The sequence below is a fragment of the Cardiocondyla obscurior genome, linkage group LG25 (assembly GCF_019399895.1).
Source record: "Cardiocondyla obscurior isolate alpha-2009 linkage group LG25, Cobs3.1, whole genome shotgun sequence".
NCBI classification, from domain to species: Eukaryota; Metazoa; Arthropoda; class Insecta; order Hymenoptera; family Formicidae; genus Cardiocondyla; species Cardiocondyla obscurior.
The window spans coordinates 2,391,287-2,413,610 of record NC_091888.1 but is presented as its reverse complement, the minus strand read 5'-3'; the positions used below and the strand labels follow the sequence as shown (position 1 = coordinate 2,413,610).

Below are 22,324 nucleotides of genomic sequence, written 5' to 3'. Positions count from 1 at the left end.
ACTGTTTGTTTTGTTTCTCGGAAGTTGTTTGAAGTAAACCCAACACACTCCGAATGCGTTCGAGAAGACGCTACTTATGTAACCTGGCATTGTTCTTTTTTTTTTTTAATGCCATATATTAAAAGAAAAAGACAATACCGAGTTGCACGAGTACGTATCTCCCCGAACGCACCCGAGGTGTGTTGAGCTCTCTCTGAGCAACTCATTTAAAATAAAACAAACAATATTAAAGTTTGCTCTATCATTAAATAAATCTAAATATATACAGTGTATTCTCCATGTGCTTACCGCTTCAGAATGACCAAGAAAATATTTTAACTGCACTTACACCTTATAAATTATTACGCCTTTTTCTCTTAAATATTAGTTTTAATATCGCCACTTAACTATGGTAAACAAAGCATATGAATAAGTATTGCATATGTGTGCTACCAAATTATATCGCGCAAAACTGTGTTTTCGATGTATACAAATTTTGAAAAAATAATAAAGATGAGTTTTGAGGACGTTTTAAGGACATAAGATGACATTTTTGGAAAAAATGTTTCAAATACAAGTTATTTACTTATCAATGAAAAATAAGAATCTGCAATACAGCGATGAGATTTAAATTAAAAAAATTAAAGGTAACCTTTGCTTGACTTTCAAATGATTATTCAAGGTTAAACCAATCATTTTCTTTCCCCTTTGAAATCGTAACACGTCTGTCTAAAACATTTTTCGTATTTTTTAGGTTTTTTAAAAATCAACTGTATAAATTAAAATGTGCCATTTTGTATATGAACATTTAACAACTTTTATTACTTAGTTTCTTGTTTTAAAGGACAAACGTTAACGATTTTTGTGATCTCTTGTATTCTTTTTAAGTTCTTTTTTGCGTAACTAACTGGTGATAGCAGTTTCAATATTTAATGCGTCTGACGAAGGTGCTTAGTTTTTGCACTTGTAGAGAGAACATGCGCAATGGTCATATGATATTACATGAGGCAAATTAAAGACAATCCATCTCATGTCTTATAGTCTTATAATCTTTAACATGGACATTACAAAATCTCCAGGTTATAAAGGTGTGTAAGATTTTCATATTATGTATTTTCTATTTATTACTTGTTTAATATACCTGTTATAAATAAATCTTAAGTTATTATCTTAAAAGATTAATAAATTTTAAGTTTGCATTATAAATCCATTTTTGTCATTGTTACCGCATTCTTATTTACATTTTATAATATAATTTATTTATTAATTTATGATTATTTTAACTAAAATCTATTATTTTTTAAAATTATCAGACTTTGTATGGGCAGTTGAATTACATCGTTTGGGTTTGGAATTGATTGGTTTATGGCCCTCTTCCGATACAGTTTCTAAGAAAATAATAGGGGTTGAGATTCATGTGGGTTTTATTTTTGTTACTGTGGTAACTATCTCTGGTGTACCGCTTGTATCTGCTCTTGTACGAGTTTGGGGTGATATGACACTTATGGTAGATAATTTACGAATTACATTACCTCTTATCGTGGTTTCGTTTAAATTTGTCATTATCCGGTGGAAACGAAAAGGTATGTGCTGTATTATTAGATGTAATTTTTATATCTATATTGTTTAAATTACTTAATGTATTTAATGTATTTAATTATGACATCAAAATAGTTAAATTATATAAATATTATTTATTTTAATTTTTTAAAATTAAAAATTGTAATTTATTATTTTTTTCCTTTTTTACGTTTTTTGTAACAAAAAATATAAAAATTAATTAAATTATTAAGTTCTTATATTATAATATTTAACTTTTCTCAATTTTCAAAAAAATTTGGTTGTATTTATTTGTTAACTTTCTAGCTTAAAAGCAAAAATCAGTTTATATAAATATCACATTATTATAATCTTCGTGTTTTTTTCGACGGTTTGAAAGTTTAGAAATAATTATGATTAATCGTAAATAATTTGATATTGATTTACACATAATAAGCATTTTTTTTTATTTTCAAGTGTTGTTATCTATTGTAAACATGATGGCAGAGGATTGGATAGTATTAAAGTTAAATACAGAGAGAAATGTGATGCTAAGAAAAGCGCGATCTGCTCGATTACTTATAATCTTTGGATATGCTTTAATGATATTAGCATTTATTATGCTGATTATTCTTCCTGGCTTTGGCATAGAGATAAGACATGTAACGAATTTGACCGATCAAACCAAACCGCTACCGCTACAAACATATTATTTTTACGATATAGATAAAAGTCCGCAATTTGAATTAACTTTTCTTGTTCAAGCTATAACAATTACTCTAGCAGGTATAATTTATACGTCAATAGACGCTTTTTTTGGGCTTGTAATTTTTCACATTTGTGGTCAATTAGAGAACTTCAGACATCGCTTAGTCAATTTGGTTTCCTGCAAAAATTTCTGTCAAACTTTGCATGACATTATAATGTATCATTTACGACTTATCAGGTTTGGATTTTGATTATAATAATAGAATGCCAAATAATCAACAAAACTTTAAGAAATTTAATTATTAAATTTTTATAATACTGAAATTTCTTTAAATTTAATATTGTTTAAATTGTTGTGTAATTTTATTATTAATTAATATAATATTTAATAACTTTCTTTACAAATTTATTGAAATTTATTCAGCTAAATTAATAAATATTAAATATTATAAAAAATATACTTGTTTATAATAAATTATAATAATTAGTATATAAAAATCGTTACTCTTTATTTAATAAAACAAGTAAATAAAAAAACAAGTATATAAATAATATTATAGTAATTTAAATTCTTTTTATTTATACATATATTACTATCTTTTAATTATGTTAAATAAAAAACTTCATTAGTTTTAAAATGTTATTTTTTGTTTAATTTTTTGTTTTTAGATTTGCCGATAACATTGAAAATATGTTCTCGTTAATGCTATTTGGATTGGTACTTTATTTTTGTATCGTATTTTGTTTTTGTGGATTTTTACTGCTTAGTGTAAGTTAGAAGTTAGTGTGAAATAACGTATTGACATAAAGTACCGACATTTTACTTCTTACGCGTTTTTTTAAGAAATTTTTTTTATATGAATTTACGTGATGTAAATTGTACGAATCTATGTGTTTAACTTATATCAATTTACTTTTTATTAATTAGCGAAATGTATTATCCAGGTAGTTACTGACGGAAAGACAAATGACGCGAATATTCTACAAGCATGTTATATGACAGTTGCAATTTTTATTTTATTAACACATACTTTTCTCTATTGTGGTGCTGGAGAACTTATAACAATACAAGTAAGTTTTATATTTTTAGTAAACACTAATTTATTTTAAGAAAATAATGTAAGAAATATGTTATTTTATTTCTAAAAAAGTAAATAAACTGAAATAAATTTAACTAGTTTTTATTAGATATCCGTATAATATATTAATATTAATGTACAGCCTGTCTAATAAGAGCAAGTACGGCTCAATCTGTAGACAAATATACTTTACAAAGTTTTCCTCTTTTCTTTAAAATTTATTAGTTTCTTGCAATAAGGGACAATTACAATTAACTAAATAAGTTATTAAATCACAATTACCGTTAAAGGGTCTGCCCATTCTGACAATTTCTAAAATTAGCGACAATTTACAAAATTTTCATTAAATTTTTTTAGAAAACTATCGCGTCATATTAATTTATATTTTGGAAACATTTTATACATAATCAAAACTTAAAATTTTTTTAGAAATAAAAATTTAAAAAAAATTAATATGGCGTCTACAACAATTCCCGCAAAACTCTTTTATTTTGCATAAATGGCAACTTTCTGAAGGCGGGAGTAACTAGAAAAAAATATTTTTTATTGTTTATAAAGAAAAAAACTATGGTGTAGTGTAGGATTTTTTCGATTTGAATATTAAAAATTAGGATCAATATGCGATCACTGACTTCACATGTTAATATTAAACAGAGTTGATAAATCAATTTGCACCATCTAGCGGCGCAAAAATGAAAAGAACATTTTAGACAAACGACAATAACGACAACGTTTCTTAAAGAAAAATATGATTTTGCTCTTGAAAGAAAACTTTAGAACACAATATTTTCGTTTGTAGATTACAGAGCAAAAAAATAAAAACACTTATAATATAATTCAATCCAAATCTACACAATAAAATTATTCAGAAAGTGATCGTTTCACCCGTTGTTGATATCCATCCAATAGCCTACGGATTTTCTCAAATGGCGTTTCGTGTATAAAAAGCAGGCAGTACCTCGCTGCGCCTATATTTAGTGCAAGGCACTGCCGTGCCTCTTAATCGTTGAAAATTGACATTTTTAAAACATACTTTGAATTAAATATTTCATATTCCTGTGACAAAGATTTCATAATTGTTCTAAATAAATCATTTTCCTACCACAAAACTTGTACTTTGTATACAGAGTGTCCCATACTAAACGGACGTAATTTGAGAAGTAGGTAGAACTGGTCTAGACGAATAGAAAAGTTATATATCATTTTGTAAAATTCTCAACCGTTATTGAGAAAAAAATTAATTTGTCTAACGCAAGAGCGACACAAGGAAGCTACGCGTGAATGAGCGCGACAGGGGACAGCGCCATTCCTACGGATTCGCTTGTCGCGCTCACTTGCCCGCAGCTTCCTTGTCGCTCTTGCGCTAGACAAATTAATTTTTTTCTCAATAACGGTTGAGAATTTTACAAAATGATATATAACTTTTCTATTCGTCTAGACCAGTTCTACCTACTTCTCAAATTACGTCCGTTTAGTATGGGACACCCTGTATATTCTCACATATTTTTAATCGAATTGACATTAAGTGATTTAAAATGACATGTAGTTGGTTGATGTGACTAAACTTTAATGTTTTAGATCCTTGTTCTCTAATAAGATATAATCTTTTTTTTTCTTTTTTCTATTAAATCAATGTTTGTTAGATAGTTTCAAAGCATTTTAATGTATTATATTTGTAATACTTCTTTAGAAAGTAGTTTTAACATTTTTTAATCATCTTTCCAGTAATATTTTGTTTTGGACTTATGTTTTGTTAAGTTATCGATTGGTTTTACCTTTTATATTGCTGCACTTAGTTGTTAAGAAATGATTTTAGTTTTCTCATATACTAAGAGCAGCGCTTGTTAATTATATTTTTCATCATTTTAGTGTGCAAACAGAAAAATGGCATCAAAACAGTATAAATTTCAGTTGCGTATAGTCTAAAACAAATACCATCAATCAGATTACTTAGTTTAGTAAAATTATGATTTTATACAATCTGATTGGTGGTGTCTATTTTACATTATACGCATCTGCAATTCACTGCAAGGACAAAGTTTTTTATCAGATAAAGAAATAACTTTGAATATATCTTTTACCAACTACGAATTGTGTCGCGCATGCTCTTATTCGATATATTAGAAATTAATACTAAAATGATATGTGTAATTGTGCACGTACATATATACTTGTTAAGTGTGAAGCTTTATATCGTGCAATATGTGATATTGAATGGTACAAATTGGAATCAACAAAAGCGAGGAATCTTATTTTATTAACAATACGAGCTAATGAACCGTTTCATCTTACTGCAGGAAAAATTGTTCCTTTAACAATGGCCACATTTTGCAGCGTAAGATTATAAACAATAAATATTAGGTGTACAACTTTGCTTTCACTGTTCTTTTTTTTTCGAAATTTGAGGCTTTATTGTGAAAAAAGTGGTTATGCATTTACGATTCAAAGTATTGTCTATCGCTGATCACTACTTTCGTTCATCTTTCGGGCAATATACGAATCCCATGTCGAAAAAACTAATCATGTTTTGAAGCCATTAACAAATCGATCCTGTTTTTTATTTCTTCACAAGAATGAAAGTACTGGTCAGTTAGACCGTGTGCCATTAATCGAAATAAGTAATAATCAGAAAGAGCAACGTCCAAAGAATACGGCGAGTGGAGTAGGACTTTCCATTTGTTATCAAGTAATACCTCCAATTCTGCATCTTCAAAAATCTTCTTTTCACCGCCATTCCGGCCATTGACGTCAAAATTACTATTCTTGAAGTGTTCAAACCACTCTCGGCATGTTCTTTTACTAATAGTAGCTTTATTATTAGTATTTGAGAACATTTGATGAGTCAGCCGCAGAAGTCTTTATATTACAGCTGAAAATTAAAACCTCTAGCAAATGACGAGAATTTGGCTCGTAAACTGACATTTTGAATCGAGAATAACTTTACGATGCCGACACAAATCGATTAATATTTTAATGGCGTTTTGTTTACAAATGCCTAGGCTTCTTTCATTGCGTCTACGATCTATTGTTTTCGGCCACAACTTACCACTACAGCCATTTATTGAAAAATGGCGGAAACAAAGTTGTACGCTTAATACATAATATTATTACGTTTTGTCTGTAACGAGTTTGATTTTTTTTACTTTTTAAAACATGCTATACTATTTGTTTAGACTGTTTGTTTGGATAAAAAAAAATCAAAAAATTTCTTTATTAACGTATTTGCAAAAAATTTTTTTTCTGTATTATATTAAAATAAAAATATAATTAATTTCAGCTTTTAAAAACATCGGCTGGATATATATCATTTTTATTTGCCAAAGGAAGTTGAAAATTATGTTAGTATACTTTTATAAAAATATATTTTATTGTTGTGCTATAGAAAAAACAAATGTATTTCTAATAGTATATTTTCAAATAGATACTAAAAGTTATTGTAAAGAAAAGTAAAAATCTTAATATTTATTATTATGTACCTTAAAATGTTTAAAACTGTTAAACACTTTTCATATACAGGGTGTCCGCGATCAAGTAAAAAAGTTTTTAATGGTAGGTAGGGCTTCCGAAGATAAATAGAAAAATCCTATACCAATTTACAATTTAGGAGTTAATAATCGAGATAAAAATATTTAAAGATTTGACGGTCTAGTGCAAGTAAGAGCGCACCGTTCGAATCTACCGAGACGTTAGTGAACCTAGAGGTTTCCAAGCTGCAAATCGGTCGAGGCAGGAACACGTTGCGGCCACCGGCGACGTCCCGCATCCGCTACTCTGATTTAAGCTTGGCGGAGTTCTCTCACTCGTCCCGGGGTTGCCAGTTGCGTGTGCTTTCCGACGACGAGCTTCACAACCTAATTCATCTTCGTGGCCACTCGGAGGTCTATCGACGTAATCTTCAGTACGTTTACCGCGCGATGCTCCTTTTCTGCTCTCCTCCCGAGATACGGCGATCACGACAACTCTCCCCATAATTGTGAGATTCTCCTTATTCACCGAGTCAAACGCGGCCTTCCTATCTATGAACGTTATTACTATTGTTTTTTTTCCTTTCTATCATTTTCCTATTAATTAAAATAATTCAATACATGTAACAAGTCCATTGTTCCTACTCCTCTTCTGAAGCTTTTTTGACTCAGTGGTAAGATCTTTTTTCTTCTACCTCCTTCTACAGTCTTTCTGACAGCATCGTTGCATATACTTTGTACGCTGTTTGCATTATTGTGATTTCCCTGTAATGTTCTCTCTTTTACTCCATCATCATTTTTCCTTATCGACATTACCACTTCTTCTTTTCATTTCCCTGGAAACTTTTTTCTTTTTCATACTTTGTTGCATATTTCTCATAGCTATTGCCTTGTCTCCTTTCCTCCATACATTATTCGTAATATCGTCTTCTCCTGATGCTTTTCCTATTTTTAACTTCTCTATAATTTTTTCTACTTTCTCTCTGCTTAACTCTATCTCATCTTCTCCTCCCTCTTCCTTTTTCTTTATTGTTTACTTGGCATTCCATTTTCCCTAATACTCCTTTAAAAAGCCCTTTCTATTTCTCTAAATTTAACTCTTTATTTAACCTCTTTTCTTTTTTCTTCCTTTGTTAATTATCTTTCAAGCATCCCTCTGCGGTTTTACTTTTTCTATTTCCCTTTTCCATTTTTTTCTTTCTTTTTTCTTTTTCTCTTTGCATCTGTTCCTATATTTTCTCTTTTTCTTTCTATATTCAAGCCTTCAATTTCTTTTTACTTCCACTTCTTTAGTTCTTCTCCGTCCTTCTTCTTCATTTTTTTGCATTCTTCGTCTCACCATTTTCTTTTTCTTTCTTTTTTCTCCTCCTACTTTGCGTCTTTTCTATTTTTTCCACCCGTTTTCTGCCACTTACTACACTATTTTCCTCTTTTTAAGTATTTAAAAAATGTTTTTCTTTTCTTCGTCCACACGTCTCTTTTCTCACCTTTTTTTCTTCTTTTTTCTTTTTTTCCTCTTACATTCTTCCTCTCATCCATACTGTTATTGACTGATGATTCGAATCCATTTTCATGTTCTACCCTCACTTTTTGCACCTTCTCCCTTGTTTTTTCATTTACTATTACATAACCTATTATTGAACTTTCTCGTCCCCTTATACGTCTACTTCCATTTTCCATCTCTTTTTGTGCTTCCGTTCAAAATTGCCCATCCTAATTCTTCCGTAAAATTACTTTTTTTTTCTCCTCGTTAATTTTCTCATTTTTAAACTTTCTTTTTAAACTTTTTTCTTCTTTTTCCTCTCTCACTCACCCTCTTATCCTTTCTGTTTTTAAATTAAATTCATTTCCTATCAATACACCTGCTCCTTCCTTCTGCTCCTTTATCCACTTAAAAAATTTTTCCATTTTTCTCTTTATATCTTTATTTACATAATTCCTACTATTTACTACAAATCTGTTCCAAGCTTTATTTGTCGTCGTTATTCCCACTTCCCTTTCAGCTTTTTTTCCTTTTTTTTCTTCTTTTACTCCGACTATTAGTCCCTGTATTGCTTTCTCTTTCTTGTTTTTCTTTTTATTTTTGCATGCTCCAAATGTATCTTTTGGTAACCGGTTTTTTTACCTTTTCCCATACTTTTTTCTCTTTAATCACGTCTCAGTTAATATCGTTACATCCTATTCCTTTAGCGTTCTCCAAAACTTTTTGTCGTTATTCCGTCTATCTTTATATTTCTTTTTGTTTCTTCCTTTGCTTTTTTTCTTGTCTCTTCGTTTCCTTATTTCATTCTTCTTTTTTTCTTCCCTTTTTCACAATTGTTTAAAAAACCTTTTTTTCGTTTCCATATCTCCTACTCTACTTTCTCCTTTTCTACTGTTTCCCTTTCCTTCTTCCATTCACTCTCTTAAATTCTTTTCCTTTTTATTCCAAACCCATAATTTTTCTTCTACCCATTGTAACGAGGGAAAATTTGCGATTCCGGTTACCGATAATCGGGGGTCAGATTCCCGATCAGTGACGCTGTGGGGCTTAATTTATATTACCGACGATTTATCGCGTCAGCGCAGGTATGATTAAGGATGGTGCTCGGGAGAAGCACATCGACATGTACTCTCTCGGGATTGTGCTGTTCAGCGTGCCGGACTGGAATAGAAGAAAAGTTTATTAACGGCAGACCGACGAGGCAACGGCGGGATCGGCCACAAGCAAACAAGCGACGACGAGCGGTTCGGAAGAGAAGAGAGCGATAGACGTATCGTACCGGTAGGTCGTCGGCATTATGGGGAAAAACATCGACGTGTGCCCCGCGGCAGGAACCTCTGAGTTCTCATCCATGGGAGGATCTCAGATTAACAAAAATTTCATTTCGTAGTTCAAATACGGGATTGAGCATCGGCCCAGGAAACAGCGTGAGCCAGTTCGACCATCGAGGGCCGCAAAATCGGTCGACGTGCCGAGTCCCGGTGAAGGAGCGAGGAAGTCTACGACGATTTTTTGCCAGTGTACGAGGTTTGAGATCGAGGATTCCTGATCGACGGCGAAGCCAATCTTCAAGTATCTTCTTTCAACGCAGAAGGACTTCGCTGCTGTTGGACTCGACTACGTCACGTGAGCATCACGTGTCAGAACTTTGCGCCGGCCCATAGCTGTGAACATTTGCGTACGTGAGCATCACGTGTGAGAACTCTGCGCCGACCCGTTGCCGTGAATATTTGCGTGCGTGTGAATCGCGTATCGGAAAGTGGTGCAGGCCCGTTGCCGTGGATGGTAGTGTGCGTGCATGCGAACCGCGTGTCTGAAAATATCGTAAATGAGGTGTGTGAGTATTCTGCGGTTTTTGTATACAGGGTGTTCCATACTAAACAGACGTAATGTGAGAAGTAGGTAGAACTGGTCTAGATGAATAGAAAAGTCTTATATCATTTTGTAAAATTCTCAACAGTTATTGAGAAAAAAATTAATTTGTCTAGCGCAAGAGCGACAAGGAAGCTACGCATGAATGAGCGCGACAAGCGAATCCGTAGGAATGGCGCTGTCCCCTGTCGCGCTCACTTGCCCGCAGCTTCCTTGTCGCTCTTGCGCTAGACAAATTAATTTTTTTCTCAATAACTATTGAGAATTTTGCAAAATGGCACTGAAATTTTTAATTTGTATTCCCGATATCTACTTATCCCTAGAAGCATTGACACATGGTGCGGGACACCCTGTATACAGAGTGTCCGGTTTGTTTTGTCACTCCCGAAATTTTTGGGTAGACAATAATAATTCAAGACAAAAAATCCTGTACAATTTAGCAAAATTCGTAACCGTTGATTTTATAAAAATTATAATGTCTTGGCGAATAAACGCTAAGAAATCTATGGGCTGGGCGCAGCGATGGCAATGTTTAGGTTTCTGCAGAAAGTAGCCAAATCGAATAATAATGATTGGCGAGCGGGTTCGGCGAATGAGCTCTAAGCAACTTAGAGGCCGGCCGCGGCGGCGACGGTGTTTATAAAGATGTAATCTGAGTCAACTCAGAAGGAGACAATCGCGAGCGCATTCGTTTCATTTTTGCCGCAAAGATTTCGATACGTATCGGCAAAAATGAAACAAATGCGCTCGCGATTGTCTTCTTCTGAGTTGACTTAGATTACATCTTTATAAACACCGTCGCTGCCGCGGCCGGCCTCTAAGTTGCTTAGAGCTCATTCGCCGAACTCGCTCGCCAATCATTATTATTCGATTTGGCTACTTTCTGCAGAAAACTAAACATTGCCATCGCCGCGCCCAGCTTATAGATTTCTTATCGTTTATTTGCCGAGACATTATAATTTTTATAAAATTAACGGTGACAAATTTTGCAAAATTGTACAGGACTTTTTGTCTTAAATTATTATCGTCTATCCAAAAATTTCGGGAGTGACAAAACGAACCGGACACCCTGTATACAGGGTGTCCCGCAAAATGCGAAAAATCTATTGGGTGTAGGTAAACATTAGGAATATATTTAGAAAAGTTTAGCACCAATTTGTCGAATTCGCGATCTTAACATTTATACGAATTTTTATAACCGAGCGAATAAGAGCGCGGTCTCTTAGAAGCGGTCCACGCCTAATAGCATTGACTCTGCCCTAGCTTATCGATTGACTGATCTCTCTTTTGGCGGGTCTAGTGAAGGTAGGAGACACGGATGGGAGGAAGGGGGGATCGGACAATCGCTAAGCGACGAAAAAGCTGGGGCAGAGTCAATGCTATTAGGCGTGGATCGCTTCTAAGAGCGCGTTCTTATTCGCTCGGTTATAAAAATTCATATAAATGTTAAGATCGCAAATTCGACAAATTGGTGCTAAACTTTTCTAAATATATTCTTAATGTCTACCTACACCCGAGAGATTTTCCGCATTTCGCGGGACATCCTGTATATACAAGTGTCCGAAATGTGATGTCCAATCTTAAATTTATGGGTAGAGATATATAAACGGTGACGAAAAGTTCTAAACACTTTTTCAAAATTCTTGATTATTTTCGAGAAAAAAATTAAAATATATACGCGTAAGAGTGATAAGGAAAACACGACTTGAGCGATTGCGACAGACGACGGCGCGCATATTACAAACAAATTGTCACGCGCTGACTCCGCCTATTTTGTTTGTAATATGCGCGCCGTCGTCTGTCGCACTCGCTCAAATCGTGTCTTCCTTATCACTCTTACGCGTATATATTTTAATTTTTTCTCAAAAATAATCAAGAATTTTGAAAAAGTGTTTAGAACTTTTCGTCACCGTTTATATGTCTCTACCCATAAATTTAAGATTGGACATTATATTTCGGACACCCTGTATACAGAGTGTCTCACCCCATGTGTAAAATCCTATACAGATAGGTAGGTCTTGAGGAGATAAGTAAAAAAGTTCTTTAACGTTTTGCAAAATTTTCAATGGTTATTGAGAAAAAAATTAATTTGTTTAGCGCAAGAGCGACAAGAAAGCTACACGTGAATAAGCGCGATAGGCGACGGCGCCATTCCTAGCCATTCGCCTGTCGCGCTCACTCGCCCGCAGCTTCCTCTTGCGCTAGATAAATTAATTTTTTCACAATAACGGTTGAGAATTTTTAAAAATGTTAAAGAACTTTTTTATTTATCTCTCCAAAACTTACTTATTCCCTTCCTTCCTACTCTTTTCTGCCTTCCTTCTTATCTCCCATTCCATTTTTCTTTCATTTTCTTATAAATTATTTTCTCTCCATTTTTTACTTTTCTTTAACTTCGCTTTTCCTTTCATTACTTCTAGCTTTTCTTTCAAAGTCTTTATTTTTACACATACCATCTCCCTTTGTTCTTTATCTTTACTCTGTGAATTTTTATCTCAGTTATCTCTGCCGCTGCTCTCGTTACTTTTATTAATTTTTCTACCTCCTTTTTCAAATCTTCGGTTCTCTCTTTCTTTGCTTTCACTCTTCTTATTATTATATTAATGTTTTTTTCTTCTTTTTTCCCCTTTCTTCTTCCATCTCTTTACCTATCAATTCTCTACCCTCAGTTTTAAAATTCAAACTTTTATTTCGGACACTCTGTATATAACAGTGTGTCTGCGATCAAGTAAAGAATATTTTAATGGTAGGTAGGGCTTGTAGAGACAAGTAGAAAAGTCATATTATTTTGTAAAATTCTCAACCTTTATTAAGAAAAAAATTAAAATGTCTAACGTAAGAAAGACAAGGAAGCTGCGAGTGAGTGAATGAGACAGGCAAATGGCTACGAATGGCGCTGTAATGTGGTCCTTAGATGTGGCAATTCATCTCGCACGTTTTTTTTGCAATTGACTAATTAATCAATATTGCCTGTGCATTTGATATATTACATTATTTTAAAGATGTAATTTTTTTTACGCTATCAATAATTTTAATGATACAATTATATGCTCTAATATATTCCAAAATGCGCTATGCTAGGAATTTGTTTGTATAGGGTACTTGAAATATTTAGTAATCGAATGTTTCCATAAACATACATAAAAAATATTTTGCATTTAAAATCTTAAACTGACAGTAGCGTATCTCATTTTTATGTGTGTTTTGTACGTCTAAAGGAATTCTTGATTCTGTAAAACAAAACAAAAAATTAGATCGAACAGAAAAATGATCAAACAGAGAGCTCCAGGACCCTCTCAAAATTTTAATTATTTATTAAGAAGCACTGCTCTTTTGTATGTATTGGAGAGAGAAAGAACGAGAGAAAAGGAGAAATACAGACATATAGACACGCTCAAAAAAAGGAGGTAGTGAAACACACACCCACACACATAAGGATAAACAAGACAGAAAATAATAATATAAACAAACATATTTTTTTAGCTTGTTATACAAAACAGCAGCGTCAAGTTCTTTAAGTTTGTAATTAACTATTCCTTTATAATAAAATATATATTTATGTGTCTGCGTTATTTTTTTATTTCTTCTTTATATCGACACACAGCAGTTTTGTAATGGCGTAGTTTCTTTACATCATTACTTTTGTAGAAAACAATTTTTGACAACGCTTCTCGCGTGCCTATACTTGGCACTTTTTTATATTAATTATAACGTAATTTTACATAAAAAAGTTTAATGGTAATTATAAATAAATATGTCTTTACAATTTTATTTAAAACATACAAAATCGAGAGACGGCTATAACAGATATACGCGGTATTTTATTTTAAAAGATGCACTCCAATATTTTCACTAGAAAAACTGCCAATTAAAAAATGACCTCTATAAAAGTTGTATGGCTTCAAGAGGTAAATAAAACGGTACCATCGGTTTGATTTAAAGAGTTATTTGAGAGACACATAAAGGTCATGTTTAATTTCTTAAATAAAACTTACTATTTCTCATTAAATATTCTTGTAGCTCATCTTGAGAACTTTTCCAAACATTATAACAAAATATTGCTTTATTAAGTGTTTTTTGAAATATCAGGTTAAAAGTTACATTAACACCGATGTTTAAGTCTCGTATTTAAAAAAGTGTTTAATAAAAGAATTTTGTGTTATAATATTTTGAAAAATTTTCAAAACAATTTACACGAATATTGAAAAAAAAAAAAAATTAATGAAAATTGCACGAGTGTAAAGTGTGCAATTTGGATACAAACTTAAAAATTTTTTATAAAATATTTTTATTGTTTTATTGCAAAATTTCAAATTGTTTTTAAAAACGTATTTAAAATATGAAATGTTTTTATAAATAAAAAATGCTTTAGATAAATAAATATTACAAAATAATTTTTTATTTTATTACTTTTAACAAAAAAGTTTCAACTATTTTACATTTTCTATATCCATTTTACCCATCTTTGACCATAACGATGGTTATCGGAGTTTTTACTGCAGTTTTTTGCGTTTTTATATCCATAACTTTGTTAGAAAAAACTTTCAAAATGAGTGCGACAAATTCACCAAGTACTACGACGATATTTGCCATTTCTCATTGTGTCAGAGACATAAACGCTTTTTATGACTTATTCACATGCTAATAAACTTTCTTTACAAAACGAGTAACTGTAGACAATTATGGCTAGCATTTTTAATATTTAATGCTGCTTCGAAGGGATAACCAAGCTGTAGTACTAGCGTCTCGAGTAAGCGGTAAAATTGTTTCTCGGTAGAAAACAGAAAACAAAATAAAGTTTTCTACTTAGTCTCCGCCATGGGCATATCTGAACATACTTATTATAGAGGCAAGTACTACATTTTTATCGCATTTTTACTTATTTTAAAATAAATTTGATTTTAATTTAATGAATAGCGTCAAGAATAAATTTCTTTACATTAAAAATATTGTTACGCTTCTAACTCCTAACACAATCGCTCCGCGAAAAGAAAAAGGACTCGGTTTTACTAAAGGAGAATAAGAACGAAAACTTTAATAAACTTTCTTTAATACACGAACCCGTCAAAGTCTCGGGCTAGATTGTCAGACTCAAATCATTAACAACGCTCGTCCCCTTGGCAACAAGAGACATGCATCCTGAATCGCGGAAATCTTCAGCGCGCGAGCCGTCAACTTCAAGCGCGTCGAACTTTGCTTCAAGCTTCGCGCCGCACGCGGCAAAACCAGACCTGGACCGTAACAATATATTATTTTTAATATAAAAGTTAAAAATATATTCAGATAAAAACAAAATTTTCTTTAAGTAAAAAATAAAAATGTATTTGTTTAATATTATTTATATTAAAATTATGAAACTTTTTACACATGTAGGAGTAAATATTAGATGAATTAAAAAATGTTCGTAGCGGCTCATATCAGGTTTCAAGGGGTGAAACCACCCTTCATAGTTAAAGTAGAATTTTTAGCGTTTTTAGCATGAAACTTTTGTACAAAATATTTTTTGATATTTTAAATAGATTCCAACAGTAAATGTGTATTGGCCGATGCTGTATCACTATGTGTTAGTGTGTCCATGTGACCTAAGGCGAGGTGTAATAACGTCACGCGGAGAGGGATGTTTTTTCAGGAATCGCCCCTGTGTCGGCTATTCTCGGAATTGAATGTTTATAAAAATAACAACAACATTAAAATTATGAAATTTTAGAATAATATTCACGTTGATCTGTTGCGACGGATAACGCTTTGACCGAGTAGCAGCCAACCTCGCATCATCGTATCGCTCCTTCGTTATGTTGACGTAGAAGGCGACCCAATGCTGTCCCGGGCGATCGTGGTTGTCAGTGTTGGCGATAATGGCAGTCGGTTTCGTCCACACCTTCGGTAGTCTGTCGGCAGGATAGACCCCCACATGTCCGGCATGGAGTTGGCGCAGCGCTTGTAATATTTTCAGTGTATTTATTTTTTACGTAGCGCGAAGGTGATTTCGTTGTTAATGAAATTAGCTGTTTAATTACGGGGATTACTTCTTTTTTAGAAGAGTTTGCGTTGCTGTCCACGTGTGGTAATATAGGTATTGAATGAGTTACGAAAGAGTGATGTGGTGGGAATGGTGTATAATGGGATCCAGCCACTTCACTACAATCGTCCTCCTCATCAACAGATCGAACCGATGTTTCTTCTTCTTCTCCTTCTTCTTCTTTTTTTTCTTCTTCTATTTTCCCTGTGCCCAGTGGATCAAGCGTGAGATTTTTGTGAGAAAAATCTCCGTATCCAGAGTCGCTGTCCTATTCGTTAATGCTTTGCACAAGCAGCCAGCGTTTTAATTTAAAGGCATTACGTAACGCGCAGTGATATTTAATTACGGAAGAATATCGAAATCCGCGGTGAATGCAACGTTGTCTTCCGCCTTTTTCGTCCTCGGGTAAATTTTTGAACGCTGGAGAAATGTCTTCGAGATTATATACGTTTCTGGAGAACATTCGCTGCAAAAAATCCGCTTTTTCTTTCTCTCGTTTGTAGATATTACGCACTATTCGCGTAATTTCTCGTAGCTGTACCGTGAAATATTCTTCATCCGTTTCTCCGTCGAACCACTCGATTCCGTGATAGTTTTGCGTAAGCCAGTTGTTTTCGGTTCTCGCTTTTTTAGACAAAGCTTCAAACGTATAACGGTAGCAAAATCCAATGCCCCGTGAACGGCGCATGAATCGTGGCAATCGCGACTTCTTTTGGTATAAAGCCCGAGTTGATTTTACGAAAACCCTGAATGTCGACGACTGTATCCATGATTATTATGCAGGGTTTGTCTATTATTCAAAACAAATCGTCACTTTGCGTGTCTCAGACGAAACTAAATCCTGGGCTCTTTATATCCCTGCTTTAAGAAAAATTTGCTCTCTGTGACGTTCAAGAGGTAGGTAGAAGACACTGCAGCGTGTTTCAACAGGAAAAAAGAGAGAGTATGAGTGTGTGTGTGTGTGTGTGTGTGTGTGTGTGTGTGTGTGTGTGTGTGTGTGTGTGTGTGTGTGTGTGTGTGTGTGTGTGTGTGTGTGTGTGTGTGTGTGTGTGTGTGTGTGTGTGTGTGTGTGTGTGTGTGTGTGTGTGTGTGTGTGTGTGTGTGTGTGTGTGTGTGTGTGTGTGTGTGTGTGTGTGTGTGTGTGTGTGTGTGTGTGTGTGTGTGTGTGTGTGTGTGTGTGTGTGTGTGTGTGTGTGTGTGTGTGTGTGTGTGTGTGTGTGTGTGTGTGTGTGTGTGTGTGTGTGTGTGTGTGTGTGTGTGTGTGTGTGTGTGTGTGTGTGTGTGTGTGTGTGTGTGTGTGTGTGTGTGTGTGTGTGTGTGTGTGTGTGTGTGTGTGTGTGTGTGTGTGTGTGTGTGTGAGTAAGTTAGCCGGAAAAGTCGACAATGATTTGTCTGTATGAGTCGATTTCCAGAACGTTTTCGAACTCCGCGTAAACGATGCAGTTAACGGTGGTAGTGAGTGCTTTTTCAAAGCGCACTTCAAGACGTAAACTGCCATGTTTCACGAGATTCCAATATCCAGCACAATTGGCGGATAAGTCAGGCGTGAGATCAAAAGCAAAAAGAGTGAATCCTTGCGAATAATCTTCTCTGCTTATAGAATTACCCTCGTTCAGAAAATGAATTCCGGTGTCAGAGAAGAGAGTGTGATAAGCCTCGACGAAAAGTGTCTTGTCTTTGTCAAGCTCGGCTGTAGTGGTTTGCTAGAAATTTGTATGCCGTCTGCGTATAGCGAGAAATAATTTATATTGTAATTTTTGAAATTAAACGGATTTAATTTTCTGTCGCCGTTAAACGCCTTGTTGTCGACGAAGCCTACTATGATGCGTTTTGGGTGTTATCCGAGTATCACATTATCTATCGACTCGCCCACGAGGCCAGAGTAAATGGTGAACGTTTCAACCTCGTCTCTGGTAAGCGGATATTTAGCGGTTGTTTTACTCAGCATTCGTGCATGAGAGAGTAGCATTGCGGGGCTTATTTTCGCTCTTCTGACGAGGAGACTAGCGTCGAGAATACGTATTTTCGATTCTGTGGTGTTTTCCATGAGACAAAACGCGTCTTTCGAGCGAACAAGTCTCAATCTGACCTCTACTCCGTTGATTAAAAATTTATCTTGGTTGAAAACGTAGCAGTAAAGATGACCTAGAAGGTCTAGCTCGCACCTATCGAGGATGTACTTTGCGCGTCTTACTAGAGCGGAATTCGGAGTAGCTGAGGTCGTATGCTCGTCCATCATACCAGGGGTGTCTGTGTCCCACAGACATGATGTCAAATGGAAGGTTTTTGCGGCTGAAAAATAATTTAATAACGCCTCGATGTAGGCGCGATAAGCGTAGGCGTTGTTTGGCGGTGACACGAGTTTTTGATTGAAATATACGTCGATTTGGTTGAACATGGAATGGAGCAAATGATTTACGGGGCCTATTTTGTACACGAAACTTTCTCCTGTAGTGGCTGTTGATGTTCCTGCGGCACCTGATTGACTGGTACAGCCTTTGGCCACCTTAAAAAACGGTCAATCAAGAAGATAATCTGTAAAAAACACTGTCTCACCCGTCAACGAACTATAAAATAATTCACGCGATGGTAAACGCGAGTCCTTCAGCCTTTTGATGCAGTCAATGTATTCGTATGGATAAAAACACCTTTACGCGTTAACAAATTTAAATTTTTAGCCAACAGGCTATAAAATTCACGTTGCAAAATTTGTAGTTTGTCTGTACTATGAAAGGATACCAATTTATCTAAACAAGTATTAAAAAATTTTATTGAATGGATAAAGCGTAATTTTATACAATCATTTTTATCATGTGTAGTATTTTTAACAATTTATCGCTGATCCTTTTGACGACTCGATGTGGGCCTAAATATGGACTGTCCAAGTCTTCTTTCTTGTATTATCCTGTCTAATAAAAACGTGGAAACAAGTATATAATTCTTTAACGTAAAAAATTCTTTTTTTTTATGGCAGAACACTGTGGTAGGCTTTAACGCTCTCATGTGTTTTCTAAAATCTTTCAAAAAAAAATTGGGATTACTAGGAGTGTCTTCTTGAGTGAAAAATTCTCCTGGAATCCTCAGCGTGGTGCCATATAAAAATTCTGCCGGTGATGCCTTAATGTCATCCTTGTAGCACGTTCTCAAGCAGAGAAGAATTGTAGGAAGTACTCTAATCCATTCCTGGGTTTCTTGGCATTTAATTGCCGTTTTCAATGTGCGATGCCATCTTTTAATTAAGCCGTTGGCAGCTAGATGATGTGCTGTCGTACGCACTCGCTTTCCTCCTATCAAGTGAACCAGTGCTGTAAATAACCTGCTTTCAAATTCAGCCTCTTGGTCAGTTGTAATAATCTTGGGCGTTCCGAATCTTGCAATCCAGTGTACGAAAAATGTTTTTGCCACAGTTTCTGCTGTATGATCTTTGACTGGTACAGCCTTTGGCCACCTTAAAAAATGGTCAATCATTGTTAAACAAAGGGTGTATCCTTGTAACACGGTAATTTCGTTGGGGCGAAGCTCGTCGGGATCCGGGGTACAAGTTGAAGAACCGAGACGTGATTACAATTAATAAAGTAATTTATTATAACGAAAACAATAGAAATCAAAGAAAATATTACAAAAGAATATAAATCAAAGAAATATTACAAAAGATAAAGAATATAAATCTACGAGAATAATTGGCAAAGAGCTGGTCTATGTGGAAAGCCCGCTTTCCTACAAATCTTATACGCTATATACAGGTTGAGCCGACCAGGCCGCGTCGTCGTATCGATTTATCAAACGTAATATACAGACTAGGTCGTCTAGGCCGAAACGGTCGTGACAGATCCTTACGCGGTCGCGGGACTCGGGCGTGATGTAACAGTTGGGCCGTCTAGGCCGCGTTGAACGTACAAGTCGTTGGCGCAGTGTGTACAGGTCTTGCCGTCTAGGCTATGTCGGACGTACAGAGGTGCGCGGTCGCGAGTTTCCAGCGCGGTGTACAGGTAGGGCCGTTTAGGCCGTGTCGGACGTACAGAATTCCGCGGTCGCGAGTCGTCGGCGCGGTGGATACAGGCTTTGCCGTCTAGGCCGTGTCAGACGTACAGAAGTGCGCGGTTGCAAGTTTCCAGCGCGGTGTATAGGTAGGGCCGTTCAGTCCGTGTCGGACGTATAGAATTCCGCGGTCGCGAGTCGTCGGCGCGGTGTGTGTGAAACCGTCCACAATATTTGGAGCCGGGGTAGATCGGCTGAGGAAAGGCTTGGGAGCGCCCAAGTTCTGAAGGCGGCGGGATCGGAGATCAGGAGAGCTCGGTCGAGGAAAGGTTCAGGAGCGCCCGAATCTCGGTGGCGAAGATGTTAGAGACCGGGAGAGCCCGCTTAAAGAAAGGCTCGGGAGCGCCCGAGTCCTGGAGATAGCAGTTTCGAAGGCCGAGTGAGCCCGGTCGAGGAAAGGCTCGGGAGCGCCCGAGTCTCGGCGGTAGCGGTGTCGGTTTCGAGAGCCGAGTGAGTCCGGTCGAGGAAGGCTTGGAAGCGCCCAAGTCCTGGTGGAACGGTTGTTGGAGTGCTCTCCAGCGAGGAACAAAGTGCTTAGTTCGCGCTCGAGGTGGCTTATATACCCGAGGGCTCGGGAGTGGGAGAACCCCCCTCCCGAGCAGTCTGTAGCGGCGCGCGGCACGGGTGGCTGGTCGGCCCGTGTTACCTATTACGGCGGTCCGCGCTACAAGCCGCGGGCGGATGGTCGGCCCGCGTTAATCAAAAATGGACGGGTCCGCGTTACGTTGTCTGGCGATCGGTGGTGGTCGCGGCGCGGGGTCTGGATTTTAGCTGTTCGTGGCCTTCGGCCACATCCTTCTCATGATGTTAGTGGGTCGATAAGATCGATGTAAATGTGATCGAAGCGTGCATCGGTTACAGTAAAATTTTCTGGATTCAATCGGGTATGTCTGTTGATTTTGGCGCGTTGACATTTCAAACACTGCTTAGCTCAATTTTTAACGTCTCTACGCATTGACGGCCAAACGTATCGTTGACTAATTAGTTTGATTGAAATCTTTCCACTGGGATGATTTAAATCGTGAAAAACGTTGAAAATTTGTCGTCGAAAAACTGCTGGTACGAATGGTCTAATATCGTATGCTGAGACATCACAGTAAAAAGTTTGATGGTGTCTTCCAAAAGTAAACCTCTGAAGTTTTAAAGATGTTTCATTGTCTTGCAAAATTTCGGTGAGTTCTTGGTTTTCCAGTTGAGCTTTATAGAGTTCTTTAAAATCAATGATTTAGGGTAGTCGTAAAGCATTAATTCTTGACAACGTATTTGCCACAACACTATCTTTACCCTGTGTATACGTTATATTTGTTGTAAATTGGCCAATAAAATTTAATTGACGTAGGTGAAGCCTTGTCCGATTTTTGCGAGAAAGCATAAATTAGAGGTTTATTGTCTGTTTTAATTTTGGCGTTTACGTTTTTTTCGAACCAAATTTTGAAAAATTTTACAGCGTAATAGATAGCTGTTAATTCTCTGTCATACATACTGTACTTTGATTGAGCTGTAGAAAACTTTTTTGAGAAAAATTTGAGTGGTTTCCAAATACCTTCTTTGATTGACTGTTCTAATACAGCTCCAATTGAGGTTCCTGACGCATCTGTAGAAAGTCACAATTTGGAGTTAGATGCTGGATGGGCCAATAGAGCTGCATTGCTTACGTCTTGCTTCGTTTTTTCGAATGCATTAATAGCTTCTTTCGTCCAGTTGATAATTTTTTTGTCATTCTTTTTTAAGTCTCTGAGATATTTGTTTAACGGGGCTTGAGTGTTAGCTGCATCCTTTAAACTGCGTTTGTAAAAATTAACTACTCCTAAGAAACGTCGTAATTCTTAAATGTTATTCGGCCTTTTATATTCTTGAAGCGCCTTGACCTTCTCTGGTAAGGGAGAAATTCCATCTTTAGTTATTAGATAACCTAGAAATTTTACCATTGTAGAACCGAAAACACATTTGTCGACGTTTATACTTAGTCTATGTTTTTTTAGTCGGCTTAATACTATCTTGAGATGCTTCTTATGTTCCTCCTGTGACGTGGAAGCTATAAGAAGGTCGTCTATATATATATACAGGGTGTCTCGCACCATGTGTCAATGCTTCTAGGGATAAGTAGATATCGGGAATACAAATTAAGAGTAAGAGGCTTGTG

General features: G+C 35.6%; 1 protein-coding gene across 1 annotated transcript; it reads left to right on the top strand.

The window, feature by feature from the left end:
• The first annotated feature begins 1,249 nt into the window (after positions 1-1,249).
• On the top strand, positions 1,250-6,928 carry LOC139111725 (odorant receptor 43a-like). Its single transcript, XM_070672194.1, has 6 exons — positions 1,250-1,562; positions 1,996-2,464; positions 2,896-2,995; positions 3,172-3,297; positions 5,485-5,640; positions 6,583-6,928. The coding sequence occupies exons 1-6, from the start codon at positions 1,250-1,252 to the stop codon at positions 6,634-6,636; spliced, it is 1,218 nt and encodes a 405-aa protein (XP_070528295.1). The 3' UTR covers positions 6,637-6,928.
• The last annotated feature ends 15,396 nt before the right edge of the window (positions 6,929-22,324 follow it).

Excerpts from the sequence above, each read along its gene's own strand:
- LOC139111725 (XM_070672194.1), top strand. The coding sequence starts at position 1,250 with ATGATTATTTTAACTAAAATCTATTATTTTTTAAAATTATCAGACTTT. Across the intron at positions 1,563-1,995 it reads TATCCGGTGGAAACGAAAAG|TGTTGTTATCTATTGTAAAC; the intron begins GTATGTGCTGTA and ends TTTATTTTCAAG. Across the intron at positions 3,298-5,484 it reads GAGAACTTATAACAATACAA|TGTGAAGCTTTATATCGTGC; the intron begins GTAAGTTTTATA and ends ATACTTGTTAAG.